Source organism: Spea bombifrons, chromosome 8 (genome assembly GCF_027358695.1).
Source record: "Spea bombifrons isolate aSpeBom1 chromosome 8, aSpeBom1.2.pri, whole genome shotgun sequence".
NCBI lineage: Eukaryota > Metazoa > Chordata > Amphibia > Anura > Pelobatidae > Spea > Spea bombifrons.
The window spans coordinates 27,011,929-27,034,366 of record NC_071094.1 but is presented as its reverse complement, the minus strand read 5'-3'; the positions used below and the strand labels follow the sequence as shown (position 1 = coordinate 27,034,366).

At 38.4% G+C, this 22,438-nt stretch overlaps 1 protein-coding gene across 1 annotated transcript in view; it reads right to left on the bottom strand.

Annotated features, from left to right (window-relative positions):
* The window catches only part of GUCY2F (guanylate cyclase 2F, retinal), a 28,611-nt gene extending 9,593 nt beyond the window's left edge, over positions 1-19,018 (bottom strand). Inside the window, exons 1-11 of the mRNA XM_053473065.1 lie at positions 18,203-19,018; positions 11,765-12,066; positions 10,446-10,800; positions 5,652-5,736; positions 4,683-4,779; positions 3,974-4,117; positions 3,092-3,172; positions 2,386-2,562; positions 2,013-2,169; positions 1,357-1,506; positions 335-483 (exon numbers count right to left, since the gene is read on the bottom strand). Coding sequence (XP_053329040.1) covers positions 335-483; positions 1,357-1,506; positions 2,013-2,169; positions 2,386-2,562; positions 3,092-3,172; positions 3,974-4,117; positions 4,683-4,779; positions 5,652-5,736; positions 10,446-10,800; positions 11,765-12,066; positions 18,203-18,944 — 2,439 coding nt within the window. The 5' untranslated portion in view covers positions 18,945-19,018. The remainder of the gene's footprint in view (positions 1-334; positions 484-1,356; positions 1,507-2,012; positions 2,170-2,385; positions 2,563-3,091; positions 3,173-3,973; positions 4,118-4,682; positions 4,780-5,651; positions 5,737-10,445; positions 10,801-11,764; positions 12,067-18,202) is intronic.
* Between the last annotated feature and the right edge of the window lie 3,420 nt (positions 19,019-22,438).

Genomic DNA, 22,438 nt, shown 5'->3' with positions numbered 1-22,438 from the left:
CAAGAATAGCTGCAGGCCATCAGGTCACCAGGAGTTGCGCTCTCATATCTATCTATCTATCTATCTATCTATCTATCTATCTATCTATCTATCTATCTATCTATCTATCTATCTTTCCATCTATCTATCTATCTATCTTTCCATCTATCTATCTATCTATCTATCTATCTATCTATCTATCTATCTTTCCATATATCTATCTTTCCACCTATCTATCTATCTATCTATCTATCTATCTATCTATCTATCTATCTATCTATCTATCTATCTATCTATCTATCATTAGTTGTTTAACCGCAATGTTCATATTCCCTTAGTAAACCAGGTTGCTCACTTGATCAAATATTTCATCGAAGACGGGACGTCTGTCGGGCACTTCGTTCCAGCACTGCTTCATGAGCACAATGCACTCCATGGGGGCATGATCCGGAGAAACAATTGGACGGCACAAAGGAGGGGGCTTTTTTATCTTCTGGATGATGTCTGTGCAGAAAATTAGTTGGATGGTTATAGCGGTATCACTATTTGTGCATGTTTTGTGTTAAAGAGATTTTATTCTATATTACAAGCATGCCAATTATAATAAAAAAAATCCTATATCTTTATACCAAGGGTGTGATGCCTCTCTTGCACGTCTGAGCAAGTGCAGAAAGTTTGCTTCAGATTATAGTTCTTTACATTCTTGTTTTTTATGGTATTTAATGACGTGTGAAAATGCAATGATTTAGAGGAGAACACCCGCCATTTTTTTATCACAAGTTACACATTAAAATGAGTTTTCCAAAGTATTCAATTGTTTTATTTTTTATAAATGGTTCTGTTTTTTAGATAAAACAATATTTTCAAACAGCTGCATATTTGTCATGTGTAAGTTATCAGGCTGGGTTATTGTAGCCCAATCTATTAGACGCACACTCTGACTTGTGTGGTAAACAATAGAGAAAGTTCAGTGTTAATCACACAGCCCAGCACCTTAACAAATGAAAGCCCATGACCGCAGATGTCCATGCTAAGAACACTATTACTTCTCTCCTCTCTGGATATTTTCAACCTTTATATTTCTGGACCTTTTATATACCAAGTTAAAAAGTTTCAAAAATAGCTAAATCGGTCAAAACAAATACTACAGGTTCATAATAGTGAAAAACATGAAACTCCCTATTCACAAAATAGATACATTTCTAGAAGAACACAGACTGAATAAAGTGTTTACTTTGTATATGCAATTTATGTATAGCAGCTCTACTTTATAGATATATATATATATATTAGATTTGAAGGGCCAAATCTGCTAAAAAATGACTTTGTAGTACACAACAATACCCTCACACATCTTCCTCAAAGCTTCCTTCTCACCTTCTGCACACAGTTCAAGAGTACAATATGGAGGTCCACGGACCACTACTTCTTGCATGATAATAGAGAAACTATACACGTCTCCAGTGAACGTTCCATGCAGAGCTGCATGCGGATCCCTCAGCAATTCCGGGGCAGTCCAGAGTTGCTCTACAAGAGAGGAGGGAAAACTAGACTGATAGCCAAAAGCTGCTTTGTTATTGATGAGTGATCTGAAAATATGTGTTTCACTGATAAAACGAGGAACAAATGAACATTTTGGTTTGGCGGCACTAGCTAGCAATTAACAATCACATTAGAAAATGTTTCTAGAAGTTATATTAAATTAATATGAAATACTGAAAAGACAATGTCATATTCATTTTGGCTACTGTGCAATAATGTTATATATTAATAACTATGTATATACCGTATTTATCGGCGCATACCACGCACCGGGGTATAACACGCACCCCTGTCCGGACCGGAAGTGAGGGAGACGCGGCTGCAAATCATGCAGCTGTAGGATTTATTGGCGTATAACACGCAGGTAGGGTTTCCTCTTCTTATTTTAGTTATAAAAGTGCGTGTTATACGCCGATAAATACGGTAGTTATCAAGGCATAAACACTCGGAAATGAGTAAGTCTCAGGGTAATGTATTACAGTTTAATTTACCATATGCTGATGGGTCATCATGAGGGATTTTCTGAGTCTGCAAAATCTCATTATATCCATAGTCTGTCACTTTTAGCACAAAACGACCATCTACTACACAGTTCCGTGACTTGAGCCTCCCATGAATGAACTTTCTGTGGTGCAAATACTTCATGCCCTGTAGAGAAGATAAAAAGAACCCTTAGTCGCAGAGCCACAACTACATTTTCAACAGCCACTGATCTGAAACTAACAACAAAGAATGGTTTCAATAAAATATCTAACCATATATAATGTTATGCAAATCACAGGTATATTACATTAACTCCACAGGCCTTGTTGCATATCATTGCCAACACTTAAGGCTTTTGTGTTGGTCATTCCTTTCGGTTACCTTGATAAGATCCAACAGAAGAGATGATTTAAACATCCAGTCAAGTTTGACATCGTCATTCCGTAGAAGATCCTCCAAACTACCTCTGGAACAGAACTCTGTGACAATGGCAAATACTCCGCAGTCATGAAAGAATCCAAGGAAAGGATTGATGTTCTCATGACGCATGTCCTTCATCTGCCCACAAGATCAAAAGACATCATTGTAAGACTGGCTGTGAAATATTGCCCTCAATGCTTACCTGGTTCCCACAATTAAGTTGTTTTATGACTCAAACACATGCAGCATTCTGTGTGGATATTATTGACGTATTTAATTCTTTGCATGGCCCCTTTAACCAAATACTGAAGCATTTTACCTAATCAATCAACGACAGATCTGGAATATGTATAAATATTCTCTTGGAGAGATTTACCCAGGTTTGTTAAGGTTGAAAGCTAGTGCATTCTATACTGCTACATAATATATACAAAAGAAACAGTGTTGGGGTTACATTTTATTTTTGTACATTTCCCTGCTCCAATTGATAGAAAAATATGTGAGCTAAAAACAAACAAACAAATAAAAAAAAATGTTTGGCTTGTTTTGGACAAATGTAGTCCAAAAGCTGGGTGGTCAGAGGTTGCCAAAACCTCTGGTAGATGAGTAGTTTTGAATCTCTGGAAAGGTGAGTTGCATCATTACGTGAGATAAGCCATATATTTACAATTTCAAAGACGTCGCTTGTTCCAGGTTTAAGGTCCCCAAAGTCTCCGAAAGGGAACTTCTTCAACCACACCCAGTCACCCTGAAAAAAGGTGTTAATGATATTTTCAACAAATAAGAGGTTTGTAATCATCAAATTAACAACTTTAGTTCTATAAGGGCTCCGATTACCACCATAATACCAATAAGCTCCTAATAGCCTTCTCTCTCCCTCTCTTTGTCTCCCAATACCTATCAACCAATAGTCCCAACAACCCTTACCCCAGGCTACTAGGAATATCCCACCCATCTACATGCCCCAGTAGGACAGAATATTGGAGCCCTACATGGTAACATGTACTCAGATACAGATATGGCCTTGGGATTTGGTGACAAGCAGGGGAAGGCAGAAAGCAGGAGTTGGTCGATACATAGACAGAGTGAGGACGTTATGCATACCAGACATAATGGACCAACAAACAGGCTCACGTGTACAGATCTCAGTTTATCTCCTTCTGAGCATCTCCTCATCACCAGATATAACTACTTTTTCGAATATATGACCTTGGGTGTCCAAAACTATCATAGACTTTTAGGCCCCCACCATCTTTACTAAACACAGCACTATCCAGTTGTTACCATTGTTCCAGAATGCCTGGTTTGCTGTGGATGTTATCACTCTCACTAAGCAGGACACCATCCAAACATAGTGTAGAAACTATCCTATGACTAAACTTTCCCTTTACATTTTTTTTAGGGGTAGGGTATACATACAAATGAAGTTTAATATGTTTTGTAGCAATATTACTCATTACTCCAAATGCCAAAAAAACACCTATCCTTGTGCAAGTAACATTAATTCTAATTAAGCATAATAAAACACACTTTACTAAATAATACCTACCTCATATATTGCTACATTGGAATTCTCATAGGTGGCTGGTGTAAGGCTCTTTAGTGAACCTGACCTCATTGGTGACTTCATACTCTTTGTATCTGATGTCATCTGTGCACTGTCACTCGTGCGACTGCCGTCATTGCTAAGTTTCTGCAAAGAAACAGTCTCTTAAGTGCAATACCACAGTTTCTTTAGTTTCCTCAATACTGAGGAAGGCTGTCCCCTAAAATTCATATTAAATGTAAATGTTAGTTATCGAACCTACTGTTTTGTTTTTCATTTTTTTTTTCAGCTAAATCCAGAGCTGTAGATTAATATGTTTCTAACACCAAGGCATTTGCAACAAAATTAACTAGTTAATTACAACCACATATACCAGAGTATCCTGCAACAGTCCATACTGGAGGACATGTTAACGGCATGTAACACTTGGTTTCATAAACTCAATGCTGTTGATCTCTGGATTCTATGCAAATTAACCAGAATGAAGCAGAAAAATAAACATATTTTAGGCACCCTTGTCTCAAGATAACAAAGTTATGATATTTTTTAACAAAGACTTCCTTTGAGAATGGGTTAGAATAAATAAAGTGTCACACCCCTGTATCATAACAAATGTAGAAATATTCTATTTTCCCCAATACGTGTAAATTATAGTAATTCTCCCCATGTATCAATGAGATTTGGTGTGATGCCAGCTCCAGGATTTTCTTACCTTGAGACTAAACTGGGGATTAATGAACGTAACATTATCCAAGGTCAGGAGAATTTTGTGTGGCCCTCTAACTAATTTTATTTTATTAATACGGCGTCTGAAAAACAAAAGCGTCACATAATGTTATCAGACATTAGCAAGTAATAAAGAGAGCTAACATGTATGTGATAGAAACACAAATCATTTAAGTAGATGGATGACCCAGTTGTGTATTGGGTACGGTACATAATCCACATCCAACATATCGTCAACTTTACTCATATTGGTGCCTTTATATCTCACTGAAATCAAGTTTTAATGACAACCCTATGATAACCATAGCTGGTGCTACCCTCATTTCAGCAGTACTTCCTTCCTCACTGTTATTGTTTGTAATGCGTTCAGCACATAGTTCCCTTTATTCCCCATCCACATTAAGACTGCGCTGCCTCTCTGTATCAGAAATAAAGGGCAGAGCAGGGGTTTTCATTACTGAAAGATAAGTGATGCCCCCCATACCCTTAAAAATAAACAAACAAATGAATTAGTCATTTATGAAAACTCTATAATTTGTACATTTGAGTTTTCAGCAAATGCAATTGGGTATATTTATTTTAAATGTAAGTATTAGGGGTCAGTATTAGGAATACATTTCCAGCTCTGAAGTTCTCTCACTTCTCCTCTCTTTACTCAATCAAGGCCAATCAACAACAATCAGCAACCTAGCAACAGAGATAACCTAATAAAGATGAATAATCAAGAAGAACCTGAAGACTGGAAGTCAAGTTGTTGCCAAATGATATACAAATTACACGATTTTCTAATACATACATAAATTGTTTATATTAAATTGTGTAATATGTAGAGGGGTGACATTTCCCTGGAAAGGTCACATTAGTTTGGTGCTTGTATAAGATTAATGTTTTGTTACTTCAATTAACTAATGATTCTATTATGATTCACGCATTCATAATTGTATATATTTAATACCTTATAACATAAGCAAGTCCATTTATGGTAATGATGGCAATGAGGATGCATAAAAAGATCATCAAAGCAAAGGCAGGATCAATACCTGAGAAAGACAGAAAACAGCATGGATCACTTTAGACAAATTAAAGTAGTGTTATTTATCCCCATTATTTCCAAAATATTGGGTGATATCGAGAGTAGTCATGTCCTTTACTCTTCACACGTTGACATACATGCTGGAATGAACTCAGACATTGAAATAAAATTATTCCTGCCAGAGCTTCCCTTATTTCCCAGTTTCCTCTCCTTTTTTTCCCACTCAGCTCCACACTACTCCTATTCAGTGATCTTGTGGAATAAAGTTAAATGACATTTGTCACGGAAGCCTCCGTAACTTGTGGGTGCCTGGAGGCTGTATTTCCCATTATAGACGGTGGACCCGTGAATTATATAACCTACTTCTTGCAGGCGACAGTGGACACTGATTGCATTGCAATATCTGGTACTTTGCTTGGATTTATGTGTAAGTCGCCTTGTACCTGATTAGGGGTACAGCGTGACAACAGTGAGAGAGCCAGAGCTCTCTAGATCCCAGTTTCCCCCTTCCTCCTGCCTGTCTGACCAATATTATTTCTTCAATAAAGTTAGTTCCTGTTTTACCTCAATACGAGCCCTGTCTTGTTATTAGGGTAAGCCTCTGTGCTGCCCTATGTCAGGGCGGTAAAGCACTGTATTGCTATGCTTCTGTATACTATAGTGCCGCCGATGTTCCCAAAGAGCTATGTTTCCTGCTGTCTTCGATGCTAGTCCTGCCTGACGGTGGAAGCTTTGTGTTCCCGCTGGCCATAAGGAGAAGGAAGCATCGTCTGGCGGGTGTACCCAGTCTGGGTACAGGTTGTTCCCGTCACAATGTTTAAACATTTTCATTGAGTTTTCAGATAAAAACAAGGTAACCAGGATACAGCAGAATAAAGAACAGGTTACATTTCACATTGACACATTCCCCCGGTAACATCTCCCCAGATATAACATTCAGATGTAAAACACTATGAAACAAGCGGGCAAGTGGGAAAACTCTAAATCTTTAATCCCCCCACCCCCCAAATCGAACCGCAGCAACATGGTTATCTAAGAGAAATAAAGTCAGTCACAAAGCAATATTCTGTCCGTTGTTATTTTGTCCAAGGAATGTGTTACGCACATGGGTTTCTGCCCTGGAGTAACTGTGCACTAAACCAAAACGTATCTTGGAATGTTTGTTGTATCCGATGTTTCAATCGTCTGGTGTGTCAATAAATCTTTCCCATGTTTTGAAAAACGACTTGGTGTCTCTTTCTTTGTTAAAAATAAACAAGCAGAGGCTCAGAACTCAAATGGTAAGGTGAGTTTATTTCACACAGGCAACGACACTCAGGTCTATACGTGTAAGAGAAATACGTACTGTGTCAGTAAGTGGTAAGAGCCCAAAAATCTCAGCCTCAGGAGTAACCTGGAGATTAATGCTACGCAAGATGGGAAGAAAGGTTTGTGCACTACGCCAGCGTATCGGAGGACATGACCAAAAGTTATGAAAAAGGTCCGCTCCCGCCAGACCAGACTTTGGGCAAGAATCTGAAGACAGTATTCCCCCATAAAAAAATTGGAGGTGAGAAGATAAATATGCTTGATGAGCAACTTTTGTTGCATCTTGACATTAGTGCTGGCCCGAAGCAACATACATGTGGATAGTGTAGATTTGATTAAATCCAACCTGTCAATGTCAGGGAAGTGTGTCATCCAGACCTCCGGACCTTTAGAAATGCAGGCACCACCAGTAGTGTCTCGCAGTAACCCATAAACAAATTTAGTGGTTATATGTCTTGAGGAAGACAACCAGAGTTGTCTATCAAGAGGGTTAGTCCAGTCCACCCATTCAAAAGATGCCAATTGGGAATTAGCAAAACTTTGTATCTGTAGGTAGATAAACCACAAGATACAAACCATGAGGAGTCTTTCCCTACAAGCTGGAAGACAATAGAGTGGAGTCATGAAAGGATGCAAATTCCGAACCCTGTGAATCGCCATCCACCATAGGGACCAGACGCCACCCCTCTCTGTAAAACAACATTGTTACAAAATGGTTGAAACAAAGATACCTTCAATTGGAGTCCTAATCTTAATCTCACCACTTTCTATGCCCGTATGAAGTCATATGAAGAAGTGGGTTATCTGTAATCAATAATGTAAATTGTGTTGAGGGAATATGTAAGAGGGCTGGAAATGCTTTATCTGGGCTAAACTGTTGTTCCAAGTGTGTGTCTGTGTAAGCATTCGAAGACAAGACCCAATCTGCCACGTATCGATAGATAGCTGTTACATTATCTGATCACCAGTAAGTTATATGCAAGGTTTTGTCTCCTCAGCTGTAAGGTAGATATATCGATGTTTGCACGCTTAGAGCACCAAATGAAGCTCCGGAAAGCTGCTGTTAGGGAGTTCATCCCTCTTAATAAAGAAAGGGAGATACTGAATCAGGTATAATTCTGCCCGAGAAGGACATTTTTGCCAATTCCATTAAGTCTCCTTATCAATGGTTTGTAATTGAAATCATAAAGGGAGGCAGGGTGGTTGGGTATCCTAACTCCCAAGTAACGTATAGACGTAGCTCCCCATTGAATTCCATGGTCTGCCATGTGTGGAGGCTTACAGAATGCACTTAAACATAATGCTTGGCACTTGGTTTTATTTATGATGAAGCCCGTGGCCCCACAAAATGTATCTAATGTGAGAAATATACATGGTATAGCCAATTGTGGGTGTGCTGTATATAACAGGACATCATCCCCAAATTCATAAAGTTTAACCATACGTGACCCTCTCTGTATTTCCGTTATTTCAGTAGAGGAAAGAAGTATATTCAAAATAGGATCCAAAGCCAGGTTGAACAGGAGGGGTGAGAGGGGGCATCCTGGTCCCATAGCAATGGGGGCCACGTCCAACCCATTGGTGGAAATAAAATAAAATTAAGTACTAAAGCTAATTATTATTGTAATGGTTAATAAAATACGATGAACTATATGATTCATGGTTCATAAAATATGATTATTTTAAATATATCCTACATTGAAAGTTGTGATTGTACTTGGGAACCCTCTGAGTATCCAGTATTTCTCACACATATTACTTGTATAACACAAATAATGTTCATGCATTTAACATAGGCTGTAATAATTTACAGTAACTATACACATTTTAATGTGCAAATAATTCATTCATTTTAATTACAGTATCATAATTCCATTAATAATCCTACTTTAAAGGCATTAGGCAGCTTTGTAAAGCATGAACAAATGCATGTTCACTCTAAATACCTCTTATAACATCAATGTAATGACAGCAAGGCGTTTAAACCATATTCTCTCTATTTTATGAATATATAGTCTGAGTAGGAGCTGGATAATAACACAAAATGTCAAAATTCTGTGCCCATAGGCAAACAGGAGGTTGCATTAAGACATTCAATACGTACGATCTTAAGTTTGTTTTTGAAAGATATATTATAGAGATCTAACGTTATAAAGAGTTTGTCTCACGGCACTCATATCCTCTGAATGGGTCCCTTTGATCAATGGGGCCCTATTATGGTAACACCACCACTCATTAAAAAAAAAACCCCGCTCAAAACAATCTTTCATTCTCTGGTTCCATGGAACATTCTTTTTGATTTTCAAAATTATATATGTTACTGATTGTGTCATATCTGACCTGTCACAATAGTTTATGAACATTGTGTGTGACATGATTCACAATGAGTTTCACATTTCCTGAAAATGTAATTAATGAGTCAGACACATAAATATATAGATTTCTTGAAGTTGGCCCCATCTAGGGGAGGATAGAGAAGAGGAAGGCTATCTGACCTTTTAGAAATCAAAGAAAATTCTCCATCCGTGCTTAAAACCCTTCTTGGAGCAGAGCAACCATTCAAAGAAATAGTTCAAAATAAAAAAATATATATTTTTGTTTCTAGCCCACATTTATGACAAGACCTGAGAACTCTCAATATTTGCTCCAGATACCTAAGAGCTCTTTCTAGGTTCAGATATAGCAGCACATTGCCAGACCTCCTAAGCACACATATGATCTATGACGGTGGCATGTAGTGGCATTAAGCACCACCAGCTGCTTTTATGTATGTAATTGGATGTTCTTCTAATGGTCTGGCTCCATACACTACAAGCTTCCTTAAGATGAATAGGCAAGCTCCTGAAGATCATATCTTAAAAAACGACCCGTTATGTATACTATACACAAACATTGGCAAATTCATTCTTCTACATCTTGAATTATACATTAAAATCAACAAAAAGCAACATCAAAGATTTTCAGTAGGGTACATGGGTATTAGAGCTTTAACAATAAATATATGTTTCACATACATTGTAGACCAGCATGTGCTTGGACAAGAGAAAGGAATACAGCATGAGCATCATTTTCAGAGTTTTTTGTTTATTGCTGCTCAAAGTTTTAATGCAATTTTTTGTCTTGAATATATACCTTAAAGATTTCTTTTATTGCTTGACTTTTTTTTTAATTTTTACTTTATATTATTATTATATGATATTATTATGTTATTGTACATATTTTACTACCAGAACTGTTTAGTGTTTAATTTTTATGATGAGATTTTGTCCATTTCAACAACATATGTTAACATTTACTGAAAATAACTTTTTGGAGAAGCAGTGGTTTGATTTGTTCAGAGTAGACACACAAGTCTCCAACTTATATAGACTAAATGCACAGTATAGACAGACATTAGTATGAACTCACCTCCAGTGCAGATTTTTCCATCCTGAAACCAGCAGTATGAGTCTGACTTTGGGGAGACACTATTTGGAAAGTGAATGGGCCTTCCCATGTAACGGACCATATCTGTTTCCATGTCCACAATGTAGGTGCGATGCAACTCACAGGTCCTTACATCTGTATCAAGGATGACATAGTCCGTGTATCCATTCCCTCTGAGGTCTGTCCTAATCCACTGGTTAAAGCCGTAATATCGCATGTTTTTAGAATACTTTGCTAAAGTGGTTCCAGACACCCAGGATCCATGCATCTTGCTGCTATTCATGGCATGAGCAGTGAAATATATTGCATTGTATATGGTTCCAAATAATGGCGATACCTGAATTAATAAACATAAAAGGGCAAAGTTATTACCTATTTTTGAAAATGAATACATGCACACTTTGTATCCTGTTATGTGGGGAAGTGTAACACTGCGTATTGAATATTATTGTTCTGTATGGGCAAATCTCGAGATCTATTTTGATTGTGTATTTTAATTCAAGTAAGAGCATTGCTTATTGGGCACATCCAACTCCATTGCTTGGCCTATGGATAAGCATAGGGGTTCTGATACTTGCATTATGAACGTCACCTTTTTGCACCTCATCTTGCTAGTATACCCCATTTTGTTCACAGTTATTATACCCACACTTTAACATAATAATAATAATAATAATAATAATAATAATGTATCAATCCTAATTTAAAGGTTGTTTTTATACCATAGCAACCAATGGAACAGTCTACTCTTTTGGCAAACATCATTGGTTGCTATGATAACAAGACCACTATTTTAAACTTTGCCATAGAATCACTTTATACAATGTGACTTTTTGCATCAGCAACAATGTTAAAAAACAGTAGTATGAATTAAAACCTTTGTAGGCATTTTATGTGCTGAAGGATCAAACTTTATAGATAAAAGCAGAAGAAATATAACAGCTATAACTATACTAAGTCACCAATTAAATGAATGTATTAATTAAGGTTCTGAGATTGATTTCTGTTTGGAATCATAACTTAATAAACCCATAAAAAAAACAGGGAACCTTGTGTCAAGAGAAGAGCTATGTCTCCAAGCCCTCCAGCATGCACTTGCTTGTCAACACAGGAGAGAACAATACTGTGGTGTCCCCTATCACATATGCATTGTAGGCAGCCTAGGTCACCTATAGAGAAAGACTAGCCCCAGACACAACCCATGAATACATATTAACATTCATAGCTCCATGATAGACACAGCCGGCACCCCAGCATGCAGCATTTCATTATATTTTGGTGTTACAAAGTGGTATACATACCTCATTGGGCATTAATTTTGTAACCAGTTCTCCACTGTCCTTCGCTTCCTGGAAGGCTTGGATGAAGGTTTTTTGCTCCGACTCTACCGTTATCGTTAATACAGCATCATAGGCAGCCCTGAGTTTGGAATTGAGCTTCAGCATTTCATATGTGTGTTTTCCATAAGGTAAGCTATAGTATAGTGTGTCATATGGGATGAACACATACGTGCCATCTGTCATTTTCAGTTCATGAGCGATTTCCAGCAGCTCCTGTTGTGGCTTTCCTCCAATTAAGACAGAATGCATGCACATAATGATCACTGCAACAGACAGATTACACATCATCAGAATACATTTGGGAGATTTTTATAGGTTTTACTACATACAGTGTATTTTATGTGAAAAATAAAGTTGATCCTTAAACATTAAGGGCCAGTTTCTCTGTAAGGTAGATATTTCATGGCTCTCTTGGCTCTTTATGTCCAAGTACATGGCTTTCCAAACCTTTTTAGAAGTTGGGGGAGACAGTAGTTTGGCCTACCTAATTTTCATTTTTGTTACTGTTACCTGCAGAATTGTTCCTGTTATTGCAGAATTAGTAAGCTAGTGACCTTATCAGGGATAACATAACCATGGTGCTGTTGCTGAGAAGCCAAGAATAGCCTTATAAACACAGACTCCAGCTCAAGGACTCTTGAGTTAATCAGTACCTGTTTTTGCTTTAATGCAGGTAAACATTAGTACTATTGATGTGAAGATACAAAACAGAGCCAAATGGTTTTCTTAACAATTAAACAGTAGTTTTTTCTATAACCCCCTCCTTAACTCCAGACATAGGGGTCCACTGAATTACTATAAAAGTTGACTTACAAAATTCAAAAACTACGGCAAAGGTTGAAATAAAAAAAGTATTTTTTATACCTCAATTGTATGCAATTGTAACAATGGCAGATTCTTGTAGGTTATGTGTGTTCACGCAATAATAAAACTTCCAACTTGAGACGTGCGTTAAATTGAGCTATGTTTGCCAAATCCTTAAATAAACATGATTTGGGGAAATAAACACGATTTGGGGATGAATGTTACATTCATGGATTTGAATTTTTCAACAGTATTCATATTTCATTTATGGCAGAGGCATCCAACATGGGAACGGTGGGCCAAATGCGGCCTATTTAAGATCTGCTGCTGTAACCACATCTCCAACCAGAGCTGCGTCTAGGCGGGTGCATGGAGTGCACCTCAACTGTGTGTTGTGAACGGCAGGGGTGCATTGGGCAGGAAGCGGAGCATGAGGGGTGAAGTCTGTGCTGGTTGAGTCTCCCTACTTTCTCTGCCAACCGCTTCTGCGTTCCTGTCTCCTTTTCCTCGGCTCCACTTCTTCTTTTGCCTTCTTCTTCCTCTTATCTACTTTTCCCTGTGTCTTATTTCTTTGTCTGCTTCTCCATGAACCAGGCCTCTAGGAGCATTACTGCAAAAGGACACACCCTCTCCCATGATTGGAGGAACAGGGAGAGGCTGTCTCCATGGCTCCGCCCTTTTGGAGAGTAATCCGAGAGGGCATAATAACGAAGACGGATTTGTGGAGAAAGAGGAGCGTTATTCTGAATCGTTGTACTTCCACAAAAGGAATGTGCCACAGAGAGTGTGAGAGAATGTGAGAAAGAGTGTGAGGCAGCGTGATAGTGTGAGTAAGAGTAAGCAAGTGAGAAAGTAATCAAATGGAAACGAAAATGATGCTCATGATGGGAGATAGGTTAGAAATTAATGCGCCCCACACTCATACATTTCTGATGAAGTGGCTCACTATAGAAAAATAGATTTATAGTATAGCCACTTTGTACATAATGATTCGTATTTAATGTCTGTTTCCTATTAATGGGTCTTTGGTAAAGTTAGATTAGTGTTCTCATATAGGTTATTTTTAGTGTCACAGATCAATCTCTCACTGACTGGTGTACACAAAGAAACCCTTAAGTTGTGGAAGCCTAGACAAAACACTCCAAAGACAGACATGTCACATTTCTGAATCCCAAATTTTAAAGTTAAGGACATAATCAATCTATAGAATGATAACCACTACACAGTGGGCAATATCATGTCACATTTTCATTATCTATGGACAGTGGGCTTGTGAGTTAATGTATTGATCTATACCTGCTATAGGCAGCATGGTCTAATATATATATATATATTGACAGCAGGGGCTAATATTAATATATATATATATATATATCGGCAGCAGGGTCTAATATTAAAGAAACTGCCAGTTCAGCTGTTATTTTGAAACCATATTTCAATTTCAAGTGATAAGTACTTATTATGTAGTTAAAAATGCATGTCTAATGCCTATATGGGATGGGGCCATCACATAAATCAATAATAAAGGGACAGGCTCACTGGGGGCATTAATACAAATAGTGCTGGCTGGAGGCGATCATACAAAGGTGTATGGGCACCAGCATACTAAAAGGGTGCTGGATGAGGCATCAATACACAAGGGGCAAAAACACTAAGGGGGTATTAACAACAATGCAATGTGGAAATTCCAACCTGGTGTAGATGTCTGTGTCATAGATTGTGTCCTGCTGTTTGTGTATTTTGGTTATCAGTGCAGCAGAGCCTTTCCTGGTGTGTGTGTGTGTGTGTGTGTGTGTTTGGGTGTCGGTGTGGCAGAGCCTGACCTGCTGTGTGTGTTTGGCTGTTGGTGTGGCAAAGCCTGTCCTGGTGTGTGTGTGTGTTTGGGTGTCTGTGTGGCAGAGCCTGTCCTGGCGTGTTTGGTGTGTCGGTGTTGCAGAGCCTATCCTGGTGTGTGTGTTTGGGTATCGGTGTGGCAGAGCCTGTCCTGGTGTGTGTGTTTGGATGATGGTGTGCAGAACCTGTCCTGGTGTGTGTGTTTGGGTGTCGGTGTGGCAGAGCCTGTCCTGGTGTGTATTTGGTCATCTGTTTCCAGGCACTTTACTTACTGTAGGAGTAAACAGAACTATTTATTTTTTATTTATATATATATTAAATTGTGGCTTCAGGCATCCTGTGTACCTTTTTTTTAAGTGTACTGATGTACTCCCAATCCCATTACATTACATCTATATACGTTAGAAAATCAGGAAAAGATGGGCATGGAGGGTGGGCTGATTCGGTGGCGCAAGGGGCCACTTGACTAGACTTTCAGGCCATAGGCTGCTAGCCCTCCCCTGCTTGAATCTGATTGAGATGCCATGACCTTAAAAAGGAAGTTCATGCGCGAAAGCCCTCCAACGTGGCTGAATTAAAACAATGCTGTGGCCCAAAATTCTACCACATGGATGTAAAAGACATTGCTAGCTATTGCAAGTATTTCATTGCAGTTGTTGCTGCCAAGGGGGGCACAACCAGTTATTCGTTTTAGAAGGCAATTATGATGATCATGATCACATCATCACATGATGATCATTTAAAAGCTACATGTTGTACTTACTCACATTGTCTTTGTCTTAGTAAGTTGGATGATTTGAAACATTTAAATGTGAAAAATAAGCAAAAATAGAATAAATCAGGAAGTTGCAAATACACAGCACACAAAGGGGACATTAAGTATTTTTTTACACATGCTTTATATATGTGGCCTCTTCTTGCAAACATGTTCTGAGCTTTCATGGCAAGTCTGGTTATACCAATGTGATTTTGGTGTGGTTTCCAACCCCCGGCTGAGAGCTGCAGTCTACTATTTCTAATGAGCTAGTATCAGTGCACTTGAACTTTTGTACATTTTCATGTACTAAAAGTACATGGGCTTTTATGTACAGCACGATCCAATACCATTCTGCCAGTGATGTTTTAATAATTAATCCTTATTTACCTGCAACAATGTTATTGCCAATCTTCTGTTTGCATCTATACCAGCTCCCTATTTATATTTAAATAAACTGATTTGATCTGAATGTGAAACAGGATGAATAATATGCTGAGAAATGGCACTTTTCCCACTAAACAGTGTTGTTGCATCTGAAGGTGCCTGGTGTGTTCAATCACTAAAGCATGAAATGTATAAGTTGAAGTATTCAGTACTACCGATTCAACCATGCATTATGAAGAGCCAGACCGCTCAAATGTCTTCTTAGAGAAGGTCCTTGTCTAGACTACAGTAACACACCTAGTTATTGGTCTTTATGCTTGACACATACACTACCATTCAAAAGTTTAGGGTCACTTAGATATGTCCTTTTTTAAAGAAATGCATATTTAGTCTATTAAAATAACCTGACATGGTTAAGAAATACAGTGTAGACATTGTTAAATGCTGTAAATGACTATTGTAGCTGGAAACGGCTGATTTGTAATACAATATGTTTATAGGCATACAGAGGCTAATCCAAGTTTAAGTTTAAGAGGCTAATTGATCATTAGAAAACCATTTTGTAATTATGTTAGAACAGCTAGCTATAAACAGAAAGGTGACCTCAAGCTTTTTAACTCCTTCACAAATCATACTCAACTGCCACCAGAATATGCTTTCACTCCTAAAAAACACCATTAATCCTAATTGCCTTGGCTTCTTATAAAACAGCACATCCCCTTCAAAATGCACCATACACCTATATACCCTCTACACCCCATTCATAATGGGCATTTTGGGCATTTCTCTGCTCATTAAACAGCTACTGCTCTACCTCAACTATGGGCCATTTTCCCTCGTTTCTTCAAATCCTTGGAATGCCCTACCACATCTCTCCATAACTCCAAACGCAAATTAAAAGAACACCTGTTAATTGTAGAATTAGTGACTTAAAAACCATGGCTTTATATGAAGAACTCATATGTAAATAACACTTTCCTTTTCCTGATTGTATCTGTATGCCTGCCCACTCCCTACAACTATTTGGACTGTAACTTCTATGGGACAGGGATCACCTTTCCTAATGTATTCATAGCTATTGTAACTCAATTAAAAGGTTCGTAGAATACTGTACTTTTTATATGACAGCATTTATTGTACTACCTCTTTTAGTATATTCTAAACTGTTAAGTAAGTCTGTTAGCACTGAATAAATAGTAATATACTGTAATATACATACAGTTGTGTGAAAAAGAAAGTACACCCTCTTTGAATTATATGGTTTTACAGGACATAATAACAATCATCTGTTCCTTAGCAGTTCTACAAATTAGGTAAATACAGCTTCAGATGAACAACAACACATGACATATTACACCGTGTCATGATTTATTCAACAAAAATAAAGCCAAAATGAAGAAGCCATGTGTGATAAAATAAGTACACTTTATGATTCTATAGCTTGTAGAACCATCTTTAGCAGCAATAACTTGGAGTAATCATTTTCTGTATTACCTTATTAGTCTCTCAAATCATTGTGGAGGAATTTCGGCCCACTCTCCAATGTTGCTTCAGTTCATTGAGGTTTGAGGGCATTTCTTTATGCAAAGTTCTTTGTCCCGCCACAACATTTCAATTGGGTTGAGGTCTGGACTTTGACTGGGCCCTTCCAACACCTTGATTCTTTTCTTTTTCAGCTATTCTGTTGCAGATTTGCTGGTGTGCTTGGGCTCATTGTCCTGTTGCGTGACTCATTTTCGGCCAAGCTTTAGCTGTCGGACAGATGGCCTCACATTTGACTCCAGAATACGGTATACAGAGGAGTTCATGGTCAACTCAATGGATGCTAGGTTTCCAGGTCTTGTGCTTGCAAAACAAGCCCAAATCATCACCCCTCCACCAAAGGACATTGCTCCAGAAGTGGTTTGTTCAGATGCAACTTTGCAAACCTAAGCCATGCTGCCATGTTCTTTTAGAGAGAAGAGGCTTTCTCTTGCCAACCCTTCCAAACAAACCATACTTGTTCACTCTTTTTCTAACTGTACTGTCATCAACGTTAACATTTAACATGCTAACTGAGGCCTTTAGATTCTGGCATTGTATTAACACATACCTGAATGCTCCAGACCAGCAAACTGCTAAAACTTTGGGTTTTACAGAGGTGGTCATACTTTCTGCTGATCAGTGATCAAGAGCATTTGATTAGCAGCACCTGTCAGCTACTTAGCATCTTAATTCCTATGGAAACAGTAAGGGTGTGCTTAGTTTTTCACACATGGCTTTTCCATATAGGCTTTATTTTTGTTGAATAAATCATGACACTGTGTAATGTGTTATGTGTTGTTGTTCATCTGAGGTTGTAGTTACCTATTTTTAGATCTCCTTAAAGGAACAGATGATTGTTATTATGTCCTGATACCTGATACGTAAAACCATAGAATTCAAAGAGAGTGTACTTTATTTTTCACACAACAGTATATGTATACAGATAATTCTATATGATGTAATGTTTCATCTTAACTCACCATTAACCCATGGTTTATTAAATAAATCTGTGAGATTGATGGAACGTGTAGCTCCGAATTCACACACACACATATTTATTTACAAATTATCACTAATAAGAAACCCTAAAAACTTACAGCGTAGGTTGTCAACCTTGCGGACTTCTTCCAAAGCTTCTCGGACGCTCTTTTTGTTCTCTCCCATCGCAACCACAATTCCCACTGGCAAGCCATTACTACGGAGGGCATTGGCTACCTTCCTGCCAGTGTCCCTCCAGATATCTTCATTGGATGAAATGACCCCAACATGTGCCCACTGGAAATACTTCATCACATTAAAAAGTACCCTAGTGGGTGAAGGGAGCGTCCTGGCAAAAGTGGGGTAACTTTTTACATTGTCCAACTCATAGTTAATGCAAGCCCAAGAAAATACAGCCTTGTTCCAGTTCTTGCCTAATAAAGTAGCAGCATCACAATACCCTGGATTGGAAGGACCGATAAACCCTGAAGCCACCCCAGAGTATGTAAGAAAGGTTGAAAGGGCTGTTGAGGTTTGGCAATCTTCTTCAAGAATCACATAGTTTAACAAAAGTCCAAGGTCTAAAGATGCATCTTTGTTGATGCGTTCAACAGCTAACTTGGCAGCAACATTTGGAAAAGCTTTAGAAAATAATGGGTCACAGGACCAGGGTCCAACCACTCCCACTTTGTATGGAACAGTGTTTACAAGACGTGGGAAGCTAAGAAATACCAGAAGTGACCAACAAAGGAATATCTTGGAAGAGAATGTTGAGAATGGGAGGTAATCAGTCTCAGTCCATCCTGGGTAACTAGTACATTTTAATTCAAACCTATGAAAATGCCAGGGCTCCTGGAGCATTGCAGTCCTGCAGAGAACGGTGCCAGCTGACAAAGAGATACTTGGATCTTCACTCTATTGAGATCAGGAGACTGGCTAGGGGACCATTTCCAGGGTATTTCTGGTAACAAAAGCAGGAAAATGTTAGAAGAACTTACAACTCTATTAAAGGGAACAAAGATTACATATCACATGAACATCTAATGCTTCTCAAAAATTATTTTTCATTGGCATCAATATATTTTTAATCAAACTGCAGTAAGCAGGTTTTATCCATGTTTCTTTTCACCTGGTATTAGTGCTTAGAGCAGTGTAAGCCAACAGGTATCTCGCGAGATGTTGAGAAACTAAAACTTACATGCTGTCCAGTCATGATCCATAAACATCCCAATTGAAAGTATTTTCCAGGCTATATACTATAGGAGATGTAGTTTTACAACAACTGGTGGCATAAGGCATATCAGGGGTTATAAAGCATATTAGGGACAGAGTGGCATATCTGGGGGGCAGAGTGGCATATCTGGGGGGCAGAGTGGCATATCAGGGGTTATAAAGCATATCTGGGGCACAGAGTGGCATATCAAGGGGCAGAGTGGCATATCTATAACTAAGGTGCATTATGAATTAAGGGGAGACCTTAAAATGGCTATTGGTTTTCTGTTTGTATGTCACATATGCTGACAAACTGTATAATAGATACCAAAAATGTTAAAATACATATATTCCTGTTCATTAGATAAAATACTGTTTTACTGTTACACTCATGTGTATTTTTTTCTTTGAAATAGCACCAAATTTAAAGGATGCAGCCTATTTCCGGGTGCAGCCTATATTCGAGCCAATATGGTATATATATATATATATATATATATATATATATATATATATATGTGTGTGTGTGTATGAGCATGGATGTGTAATTGTGTAATTTGTACAAGGGTTTTTAAATATGTTGTATGTTGGAAGGGGGCAAGGGGCAATGATGGCACAGACCAGCTGGTAAATTTGGGGGGCCTGGTGCAATTTTTCGCACCAGGGCCCTGTGGTTTCTAGTTACAGGCCTGCACATATGAATAGTTTTAACAAGCTATGTCAGACCCACTTTAAAGATCTAAACACTAAATCATATACGTTATTTAAAGCTCTGCATGCCATATTTTTTATAAAAATATATTGTATCCACAGTACTATCTCTCATTTTTATATATCTTAATTTGCATACAGGATTAAAGCTTAAATCGCTTCAACTCAGGGTTACATTTCTCACATCTCACTAACTAGCTCTCACTCATTGATGTTATGAGCGAATATTGAGTTTTTTTAGAGCCAGAAATATTCCATTAAAATGTAAATGTGTTAAGTACATAAAACCTCAGCTGACACCATCACCGAAGTTCCAAGAGAATATGGGTCGATCATACACAATTCAGAAAACAGGAGCCAAAAACAGTGTCTTAGTTAACTGGTAATGCCATCACTAACATAAATTAATTTGTTAGTAAATCATAAAAAATGTGTAATTTTTAATAAAAGAGTCAAACTGGCAATGAGGAGGTGGCCCGGCACTTTAAGTGGGGGCAAATGGCTGGATATGCACGGCCACACGTTACGCTTTATGCTTATGTATCATCTGGCTGGCCACTGGGGTGTAACTAGAAACCACAGGGCCCTGCTGTGAAAGCAAGATAGGTGGCACTAAGCAACACAGTACTACATTTGCCCTAAACAGCTTGTGAATCCCATCTTTGCCCCCAAGCAGTTTATCGGTGCCATCCTAACCCCCATCTTTGTCCCAGCTTGTCAGTACCCCCAAACATCTTATCTGTGCCATCTTTGCCCCAAACACCTGGTCTGTGCCATTATTGTCCTCAAACAACTTGTCTGTGTCTTCTTTGCCCCTCCCTCCAACATACAGTCTGGCACACATATGTAAACACACTTACATACACTTACTCATACTCACTAACACTAATGCTAACACATAATCCATCTCACACCACCTACACATCCATGCTCATACACAGACACTAACGCATCCATGCTCACACACACACACACACACACATACTTACACATCCAAACTCACACACACTTATACGTAAATATTCATGATCACTTACACTTATGCATTTACATTGACGCTCAGATACGCTTATGCAAGCACATTCATGCTCACATACAAACAAACATATATACATACATATCCCGCACCTGCTTACCTCTCACCTCTCCAGCAGCTTTTTCTCCGGCTGCTCATAAACTGTGCGAGCTGCCTCTGTTTCACCGCGGGGTCACGTGACATAACGCGATCCTGATATGTTCCTATCTCCTTGTGCCGGTTCAAGATAGTTTAAAGAGGGCCCATTCTGAACAATTTTGAACTGGTACAAGGAGACAGTACAAGTGGTCACGGGGTCGCTAGAGGCACAGGCCAGCCATATACAGATTAGGTGAGTATGGGGTGCCAGATGGTGAGTCTGGCTCTGAAAATAACCATTTTGCACTCAGGCAATCAGGATAGATTTGTCTATAAAGAAATTGATTTGATATTTTTTTGTTCATAGTTTTGCAGTTTTTATTGGGATTTAAATAACAGATTTACACTCAACACTCTTCCTATTTTCCTGTGTTTTATATTAGTCCAGGTATCCAGGTATCCAGGTCACTGTGAGGAAACTCTGGGTCACAGTAGCGGCATTGTGGCACTCCCCACTTCCCCTCCAAAAGCGTGTTTCACATGGCGTCAGTAAGACTGCCCGTGATATCAGCGGGACCACTCACTGACCTCAGCAGGACCTCTTACCTGCATCCCACAAGGGGCGCTCCATGTAGCCGGATGCAGGTTGCCAGGTATGACAGCATGCACTTAATTATTTAACTGCCCATCAAATATTCTCCATAATGACTCAGAGATTATGGTAAGGATTTTTTTCAATTACAGGTATTCAGGCAAACGCAAATTTATCAGCACTTAAATAGTAATCTTGATGTGTCACCTACACTATCGTTCAAAGGTTTGGGGGTCATCTAGATTTGTCCTTGTTTTTTTAAAGAAAAGCATATTTTCTCAATCAAAATAACAGAAAAATTGTTTAGAAACACAGTGCAGACTTTGTAAGTATTATAAATGACTATTGTTGATGGAAACAGCTGATTTTAAATAGAATATCCTAGTAGGCAAACAGAGGCCCTTTATCACTCCCATCACTCTTGTGTTCCAATGGCACATTGTGTTTGCGGCCATTATTATTATTTTTTCAAATAGTTATAGAATGTGAAGGAGTCTGCTCCAGACTTTATGGCCTAAAAATCTCCATTTTCCTGTGTTCCAAATATTAAAGTATTTGGTTGATAATCTGGTTACAATGGCTGTTTTATATAAGTCAATGTATTTCAAGGATGCATGCACAATATATTAATGAAAATGAATGGGGCATTGACATGGAAGAAAAACAAGAATGAGAGGAACAATGCTCTATAGTTAGCATGCTGTGTACGTAAGTAAATTACATTCC